Source organism: Formica exsecta, unplaced genomic scaffold (assembly GCF_003651465.1).
Source record: "Formica exsecta isolate Colony F162 unplaced genomic scaffold, ASM365146v1 scaffold625, whole genome shotgun sequence".
NCBI classification, from domain to species: domain Eukaryota; kingdom Metazoa; phylum Arthropoda; class Insecta; order Hymenoptera; family Formicidae; genus Formica; species Formica exsecta.
In genome coordinates, this window is record NW_021853387.1 from 10771 (window position 1) to 20669 (window position 9899).

Genomic DNA, 9899 nt, shown 5'->3' on the forward strand with positions numbered 1-9899 from the left:
ACACAGTACATACGACTCCAGAGCGATGTTGGAATCTCGCTCCATGGATGCAGTGCCGATTGCCACGGAGAGACGACATCCCCAGCACGTCTCCAGAGCGGTCCAATCTGATATATCATTTAAACGTTCTAAAGACGTTATAACGACATTATTTTTACTTTTTAAGACGTTTTAATCTTGTCTGGGTTATTATTGTTTTGTGCTATAGGACTTGTAAATCAATGCGAAGTAATGTGGCGTAATGCGAATACGACGTAATGCGAAGTAATGCGTAAGTAATTCCAGAAAAAATGTACATGTATTGCGACAGTGAGACAACCCTCGGTCGCGTCGCACTTCGCCGGCTAGTAGAATGGAACTTATTTTTATTACATTATTTAATTGCCATCAAAATTGGTGAAAATTAAGATTTTAGTTTTATTTATGCATTTATTCAGTTAAAGTAAATGTTTAAACGTCTATTTATGTTACGTTTCATTGAAAATGAGATTATCATAAAAATGAGATTATCTGAAACAGACAATGATAAACAATTCTATTTTGTGAAAAATCTCAACAGTTAAAAAGGAGTTATATATTTTAACATATTAATAACAATATTTTCATTACGATCTGAAATTAGCCTATAATAGTTTTCAGAGTTTACCGCGAGGAGATTGCAGTACGTTCCTCCTTCGGGGAGTTTAATATCGGGGTGCTTTAGTTTTATCTCACATATATGTATATGTACTGATATTGCTTCCAGTATTTATTATAAAATTAAGAAAATTTTCTTAATCTTCATCGCTATCAACCTCAATCACCAAAAAAAACTTTTTTTATTTTTAAACCAGCAGAAATACTTAGCGATACAAACAAAATTCTCTTGATTTTATAATAAATACAAGAGCAATACCAGTACAGATATATGTGAAAGGCGAGAAGACTCACAAAAATCAAGCACTCCGATTTGTGAGAGGCGGGAACTCACAAAAATCAAGCACCCCAAACTTTTTTCGACATTTTTGTTAATATTACACGAAATACTATTGTACGTTTATCAAAGATAGTATGTACTAAATATTTATAAATAATTGTCAATTGTAATGATTACTATGTGAAAGTGTTTATTTCTAAAGTAGTTTATTTCTAAACTAGACTCGAGATGAATCGTTAAAATGGTGCCTATAGCCGAGCGTTGTGTACATAAAATCACATTTCGATTGAGCATTGGCACGTTCCTGTAATACCACGTTCATATTAGACATCACGCATTACGTTTATGTAATGGAAAATATTCGTAACATTTTGAGTTATTTGGAAATTAATTATAAGTATATATCTAAATATAATTATATATCTTACACATTTTCCCACGAGTACAAATTAATATTACATTACAATGAGCGAATTACATATATCTTTGATATCTCAAAATATATAACATCTTACAAAAGAGAGATAATAAAAAATATAAACTGTAATTATATGACAAAAGAATTATTATATTATTGCAACGTTTGCGTTACCTTTGCACTTGGATATCCACTTTTGCGCGCCAAATATTTAATTCACAATATACGTATACGGATAAAGGATATATTTTTTAGCATCTTTGCACCAAGCGATTCTGCTGCTCGTCCAGAAGCATCGAAGCCTCGCTCATAATTTTGGCAGTGGTTCTAACCAAGAATAATAATTGATACTCGTCTATAATGGTCAGAGCTGTCTTCGTCTTAACAAGGGCGTGGAGCACATTTGCCCTCTCGAGATCGAGCCACCGTTGAAGCGCCACTTCTCTTTCCCGTGGACCTCCGAGGGGCACGTCGGCCGGGCCCCACAAGGAAAATTCCAGCACAGATTTTACCTAATTATCGAATCAATTAATTTTATCTAGTCTATCAATATACGAGTACAATTAAATAGAACTAAATGTGAGATAAAATAATAATTGTAGATAATAAAAATTGGATATTGGCGTTTTGCATCGGCAACAAAATCAATCTACGAAGGAAGCATGCTAATTATTTTTGACAATATAAAATAAATTTATATAAATTAATAATTATAAATTGGAGAATCTTTTTATGTAAGCTTTTACTTATATCCGGAATCGAAGTTCTCACCTGAGAAAGAGTGACCGCTTTCTCGCGTATTAGTAGATCTTGTACAAGAGGCAACTCGCTCGTCAGATGCAACTGCCGTAATGCTATTAGAGCGCATTCGCACAAAGAGACTCGTTCTTCTCCAGGTTCATCGCTCGGGTCTATGTTCAATTTCCTATAAAACGAGAATTAAAGATTATCAAGTTGTCATGACGTGAAAGAAAATACTAAACTAACTGACCCTTGCAGAAGATACAGCCGATAGTAAACGTTCTCTCTGCAGAGTATAATGTCGTTCAGGGATCCGCTCGCATCCTCAATTCCGCGGGCCTGGAGACTCTTCAGCGCGTTAACCAATTGAAGAAGCACGAACGACGCCTCTCGGTTTGCACCCTCGTTGCTTATGTCCCTCAATATCGCGCCGAACGATTGTATGGTGGTCACGTGCAGGCATGGGAGGACTGAGATTGTCACTGAAATTGCGAGAGAATTACGAAATTATTAAATATACAAATTTCCTTATCACCGCTGAAATATAGCATTACCTTTGACATTTTTGTTAGCGGACGGTCGAATCTTATCGATCATTTCCTTCGGGGCTCTATCTACGAATTCTATTATAGGCGTCAGATAAAAATCTTTTTGCGGCGTAGCCATAGCTAGATCGAATGTCATGCAGAGAGTGACGTTTTGATCGTTCCATATCGCCGAACAAAATATCCTCCTGCCGATGGAAATCGACGACGCAATGTCGATGTTGAAGTGCTTTAGCTGTGGATTCGCATTCTTGAGGGCACGCAGACCTGCCGGAAACTGTACAGCTTGATTTTCCTAAAATAAGAAATTACAACAATAATTTATCACTATTTATATATATATTTTAAGAATTAAATTATATTTATATTATTAGAAGATTCTATCCTATTATATTTTTTAAAGAATTGTATATATAAATACCAATATATATTCTATTATTAAATTTTATATCTCTACAAATAAATGAAAAATTTTCTTAGATCTTAAATAAAATATTATATAAAATAATTTATACATCTTTCATACACAGTAATTAATTATTTTTTGAACTCTTTAGCGAAGGTTGTAAAATATGAAGTTTTGCCTAGAAATCGAGAATAATAAAAGAACTTTGTGCAAAGAATCGATGATTTTTAACATAAACAGAGAATTCTAGATTTATTCTTTTCAAGTTAATTTGTGCAACAATAGCAGCTCTGATGCATACCTGTTCGAGAAATTGAGCAAGTGCTTCGTGATTTGCTACGACCACCGCGCCGTAATTATCCTCGAGGCTGCGATGAACGATAGTGCGTCCTCTGCGTTGCCTTAAGCGACCCATCCGCGACTCGTCGTCCTTCCAATCCTGATCCTCTTCCGCACCCTTCAAAGTTCTCAGTTTAATTACATAGAAAAGATGTTTTGAAGTACATCTTTTGAAACCTAATGGGACAAACCTCGTCGCCGGTATAAAAGGTGTACGGTGCATAAAGCTCACTCTCGGTTTCGCTGCCGCAATATGGCAACGAGGTCGATCTCACGAACGGCTGATGATGATGATGATGAACCTTAGGCTCTCCGCCCAACGCGCTACTGTCGGACTTCCTCTTGCAGGCGCCGCGAAATCCGTCACCGTGTCTATCGCCATGACGCAGCTCGAGATTCGAATCACACTCGGGTGAACTCGAGAGACACTCATACACATGACTGTCGTTGGACGTCTGTTGGAATACGCAATTATACGCTGTACCGTTGCAACCAAGTTGCGCAGCTAAGCCGCACTCCGGACGGCAATAAAAATACTTATCCTCCTTTTCTACGTCAATATTGGAGCTTAATTATTTATTCTATGGTGTTTGTTTTTTTTTAATCCAAAGATATAAAATTGATTGCATGTATAGGATATCTCAAAACTAAAAAAATATTCCTTTTTTCTACAGCAGATTCTGTGGCTAATTTTGAGATAATTTTTCTTTCGAAGATGTCGATAACTTTCTATTTATAAACGTGGTTGAAAAAGAAGAGGTTTCCGTAAAATAAACTTTGTGGAAAGTTAAAAGATCAATGAAACTACAGCTTTCGCGCGCGATTAAATTCAGATGAAATTTACTTTAATAAAATTTCAATTTAAGGTTTAGTTACAAAAATAATACAACAGAGGAAAAAAATTGGAAAAATGATATCTCTCCCTCGATATTTTTGCTAAGGAAAAATCGACTCCCAATTGACCAGAGATTCTGCTATTAAAAGTCCGGAGCAAAAAATCTCGATAAAATCAACAAGGGGAAGGGTTTCTTACCGGCGAGTCGGAAGTGGATCTTACTGTTGCGAGGCCGATGTCATAATCCCGATGATGTTGATTCACCACGCCCGTAGTGGCCGACGTAACATTATCGCTATGCGTTCTCCTAGGGATGGGCTGGGACACGGTGCGGTCCCTCATACTAGCCGTACGCTGCGGTTTCGAAGGTGCCAGGGCGCTGCGCACCTCACCTGTAACATCCTCCGCTGCTGCAGGCACACGTCCGCCATTCGTCAAGCGCCACGGGTTAGTTACCACAAGACACAAGGCATGTCACGAAACTGGGTCTAGCTATCTAAAGACCAACTAAGTTCTCGCAAACGATGAATGTACGTGCGAGGGGCTATTCATTCAGGAAATAAGTGAAGCACTCCGGTATAAAATCAAAATCGAAATTACGAGAAATCGGCTAAAATTAGAAAAAAATCTTTCGAAATCAAAGTCACGAAAATATCATTGAAATAACTTGAAATCAGAATGAAATCTCTGAACTTTTGAAATCAGTATGAAATCACGTAGAATCAGAAATGATTTCAGAAATCACTAATCGGATCGTATGAAATCACATTAAATTACATGATTTTCTAATTGCTTAAAGTATTCATGAAATCGATAAACTCATTTGAAATCGACTTCAATCTGAAATCACTTGTTCATCGCACTCACTAATGCATAGCCCTTCGTGTATGTGTCACGCACAAAACTGCAACGATGAAGTCGTTAGATTACCCATTACGAGCTTTATCGGCCACGCGTATCTCGACTAGTGCTGTCAGTATAAACAAAATTATTTTTTTTACGCAGACGATTCTCGGTACCCGGTTAATAATAATCGAGTATCGCAGAGAATGGATCGAGTTTATACTCGGGCACCCTCCTATAGAGATATAAAAATCCGGTTTTCTTTTTTATAGAAAAAAACGTTGAAAAAACTTTTTTTTTTCATTGACAAAAAAAACAAATTGTTTTTCTTTCATTATTTTTTAAAAATATTGCATAATATTATTTTTCTTTATATTTTTTGTTAATATAATAAAGAAACTAAAATTCTTTTGTTAATAACTTTTTAATAAACAACGAGCGACGCTTGAAATCTTTTGGAGAATATTCAGAACAGTGACCTTGACAACATATGTCAAAGTCAAAGTCATTAGGGCTGGGTCCATTTTTGTAAAGTTTTCCCAGTTCTAATTCTCCCACATAAAATCGTATCTTGTATAATTATTTATTCATCTAGCAGTACTGCTGATATTCCAGCATTCGCAAATATTACTCCATCACTCAAATAGTCAATTAAACTTCAGTATATTGAATTTTCTAAATACCCGAATATATTCGAATAAAACATCTACAGATTAATTCAAGCACAAGTTGACAGCACAAATGTAAACCACACAGGGATATTTCTCGCAGACAAAACTTTTTGACGACGCCTGTATTATACGGTGTACAAGGTTTACAAAGCAGGAATAGGATTATTCTTCGCAAGCGTACATCCAACTCTTAGATCGGCTTAAAACTCTAAAGAGTAATACGATGATACAGTCGCAGTACGTGCAATGCATGCGGCGTTAGTTGCACCCAGCTTCGGTTAGAGGAATCCTTCCCGAGTTGACTAGCAATGTCGTACGCACCGTTACATAACTATCGCGAAATGAGAGAGAGAGAAAAAAACGGAGAGAGACGTAAATATGCGGAATGCGCGCGCGGTTTCATACTTGAGTGGAGCCGCGCGTTTACATGCGCGTTGAACGTTATTCGCGTTAATGAGGGAAGAAAGAGGGGGGGAGGGGGAGGGCACATATGCGAAGGTGCAACGAACAAGCCACAGCATCGGGGGGAGGGAAGGGGGGAGAATACGTGTTCATAAATGATCAAAGAAGAACGATCGAGACTTCAATGATCAAAAGAGAACAAGATTCCCTGATATTTTTTTTTTTTTTATATAATATACGTTTATTTACGGAACACACAAAATATTCGACCTCTTACATAGCTTTCGCTTTCTTGCAGAGCGAACTTTTACAAACAGCATCTTTTATATCGATATAAAGATATAGATATATAACAAATAGCGCATTCATATATTTGATCAGCCATTCTCAAACTTTTTATTGTAATCTTATAAACGGATAAATCATCTGCTTTGCAAAAAAAATTAAAAACAACTGTATCTCGATCAATATTGCTCAATATTACTTTATGTAAAACGATACCAATGCTTGACAATTGAATCTCGTCCAAAAGAATAACAAATAAGTTCAATAAGAAAATATTACAAAAAACATCATTATCGATATAACACATGTATCACAGAATATTGTAACTTTCCAAGAATAATTTAACGCTTCTTCAGGGTTTGAGAAGCCTGTGATAGTTTATATAAATGAGTTCTGTCTATTTTTCAATGCTATAAATTCGAAGAAATTTTTTATATCGCGTCTCTCTCTCTATAATCGCACGAATAATCATCGAAATTTGAACTCACCTAAATTATACTTCACTTTCAATCCCTAGAACTTTACACGCAGAATCTAATTAAATGCGACGCGTTAAGCAAGAGATTACTTATCCTCCCCGAAGATGCGAATTAAGTGCAGATCATCCACGTATGGATCACGTGGCTCGATCGCTGTACCCGCGCAAGAGTAAAGAGCGACGTCTCTCTCGTTTTAAAAAGCAACTGGCGCACGGGTCCGTGTGAGTATGGCTGTTAACATCGAGAATGATCCGCGACGATTGCGTGCTCAGTTGCACTGTATGGGCCTAAACTTACCCAGATTCGCGTAAATCGAGTCCGAAGTCGTCGCGGTCGTCGGCCTCCAGGTGGCTTTCGAGGACATCTTGTCGCTCCTGCTCGGAGAAGCGACGCTTGGTTTCGCCTCCGCGCGAGGCGGCAACGATCTGACCGGCTTGTTCGCCGGGTCCAGCCTCGACCAATCCTCAAGGGACTGGTTTCTCGGCGGCGGCGGTGGTTTTCCGGGTCTCGCTGCGAGACAAACGAGGGACTCGGTGAAACATCGTTTTCATATTCTTCAAATTTATTTATATTCAAATCGTAAACAATTTCTTCTGCGTTCTTACCCGCAAACGATGGAGGAAACCGCGCTGCTGTTCTCGAGCCGTCGCTCTTCGCGCCGCAGGAATCCGTCTGATCCTCGCCGATGATTCTGGTGACGGCGATCCTATCATTCCCTAGCACAACTTCGACCGCGGCGCCGTCTAACTCCAACGGATGGATTATCTCTAATCGCGGTTTCGGTTGCGGTGTTGATGGTATCTCGTCGCTCTTTCCGCTTTGACCGACCACGACGTCCATGTCCTTTCTCGAGCCCATCCTCAAGAATCGCTTCAAGGAGAAACCCCTTCGGTTCCTACCCCTCTTCTTTTCTTCCCGCACCTCCTTCTCGTTCGTCAGACTGTCCTGCGACAGGGATATCGTTCTCCTAGGTACGGACTCGACTGATTGCTTGACGTCCGCGGTTCCGTTCGTCGGATCCGGCAGTTCGCAGACCGCCTTGCGGAATTTGGGGCTGCACGAGGACGATCTCTCTCTCTTCTCCTTCTCGCGAACGACCGGGGAATCGGATTTGAGATTTGCACTCGGATTCCTGGCAAACAGAGAAGAGACTGGCGGCGGATCCTCTGTGGACTCCGGCGGTCGAGGAGCCATCCGTCTCTTGTTCGGCGAACGTACAAGCTCCATCGCGGAAACGGAAACAGGAGTGATCTCAGGGAACTCCTCATCAGGCGCGACGTTCTCGTTCTCTATCTCTTCGTTATTCGAATGATTATTCGAATCCGGTGGTGTAATTAAGGAAGTAGATAACGATAAAGAAACGGATTCTTCCGAATTTTGAGTTGTAGTCGAGGAAACCTGATCGGTCTCCGACGAAGTCTCGTTCAAGATTCCCTTTTTCACTGAATGTCGAGAATTCGTATCCTGCGTACCTAGAGAGAGAAAGATCGTAATATGTATTGTAACGATAAGCGAAGGAAATGTTGTTTTTTTCCCAAGAATTAAAATCCATCTTAAAAATAATTGAAGATCATAAGAGAAAACAATCAAAAGCGGTCTTTCAAAGATTTTTGCTGTTATTTTAAATTAAGCGAGAAATAAAACTATACATATACAGAGTGATTCTAAAAGTCACTGACAAACTTCAGGAGTGTATAGAGAAGTCGGAATATAGCAACTTTCGGACTAGGAAGTTCCTGGAAGCTTCTGAAGTTTGTCAGTAACTTTTAGAATCACCCTGTATGTAGGTATCTAATACATATAATAAATAGGAGGAGGGATTTAGATCAACTTTTTATTTTAGACGAATCTCACCTAAATTCCGAACGGATCTACCGGCGGCATTTTGCACCGATGGCGGTGGTGGTACATAATCATTGGGAATTTTCCTCACCACGATGAGCGGGCCGTCGTTCAGATTCGCCTTCGTAGAAAAGGTCACGGGCTTTTGCGGTACGACAGGCTTCATTCTCGAGTCGTTATTATTAACGTTATTGCCGTGTAAGAAGGAAGTCCTCGGTTCCGTAGAAATCACGCTTGGCGGCGGACTTGTCGGCAACGCCGGCGGTTCCGTCGCTTCTTCCTCGTCCGCTCTGCCGTCCGGTTCTCCAGCAAGTTCTCGACTGTGCTCGAAACAGAATCGCTGATCCTTCGCGATCTCCCCGTCGATTTCGCGTATTAGCGGCAACGAGACCTTGTCGTTAACGATCACCTTGTCGTTAATACTGCTCATCGAACGATCGCTCTCCGGCGTCTTCTCGTTCTTCAGAGACGTCAAAGCGAGCTCGATCCCTTCATCTTTTTGCTTCTCTTTGTCTCGTCTCGGACACTCGCTTTTCATCGTCGCCGTTTTCTTTGCGCTCTCGCTCTCCTTTATGCTGCTGGGCAAGGATGTCCTTGACGGCGTCTGGGCTTCAATATTTTTTATCGCTGAAACGTTGCTGTCAAGTGGAACATTTACAGCGTTTCTCTTGTCGATCTTACAAAGGGACGAGTGCTTTTCCGTCGTCGTTTCCGCCGATGTCTTCACCGCATCGACGTTGGCGACATCCGTTTCCTTCCGCATGACCGAGATCATATTGGCAGAAGTGATCAACGGCATATCTATAATCTTTCCTAATTCCGGAGAAGACTTTTGTTCCTGCTCGTCGGTCTTTTTCCGTTCCGCTCCATTGAATTTCTTCGCGGCCTTTAATATTAGAAACAAAAGTGTTTATAAAAAAGTATTTTATTCAGAATTAAAAGCTTTCGGTTGTAAATACATACATTTTTTTTACATCTAAAGTATCTTCATATTAAATATATTTAATTAAGTATAACTAATATGTGTAATTTTACTTATATGACTAAAATCAAAGTAACAAATTAAAGTGACTAATTAAATAAATGATTGAAATAATATTTTCATTATCACTTACTTCGGCAGTATTATCCGATGTTCCTCCGTCGCTGGATTTGCATCTGAGCGAACTGGTCTGCA

At 39.4% G+C, this 9899-nt stretch overlaps 1 protein-coding gene across 3 annotated transcripts in view; it reads right to left on the reverse strand.

The window, feature by feature from the left end:
• Positions 1–993: 993 nt before the first annotated feature.
• LOC115242769 overlaps positions 994–9899 on the reverse strand; it is a 17826-nt gene continuing 8920 nt past the window's right edge. Inside the window, exons 3-14 of one of the 3 annotated variants that reach the window (XR_003885102.1) lie at positions 9838–9899; positions 8735–9608; positions 7486–8352; positions 7178–7390; positions 4399–4610; positions 3557–3820; positions 3328–3483; positions 2630–2915; positions 2326–2557; positions 2106–2259; positions 1509–1846; positions 994–1220 (exon numbers count right to left, since the gene is read on the reverse strand). The exon at positions 9838–9899 is cut by the window's right edge and continues 463 nt beyond it. Coding sequence is in view for 2 of the 3 variants with exons in the window: in XM_029819296.1 (XP_029675156.1) it covers positions 1586–1846; positions 2106–2259; positions 2326–2557; positions 2630–2915; positions 3328–3483; positions 3557–3820; positions 4399–4610; positions 7178–7390; positions 7486–8352; positions 8735–9608; positions 9838–9899 (3581 nt within the window). In the remaining variant the exon portion in view is untranslated. Of the gene's footprint in view, positions 1847–2105; positions 2260–2325; positions 2558–2629; positions 2916–3327; positions 3484–3556; positions 3821–4398; positions 4611–7177; positions 7391–7485; positions 8353–8734; positions 9609–9837 lie in introns of all 3 variants that reach the window. The other 2 variants (XM_029819297.1, XM_029819296.1) reach the window with 2 other exon arrangements.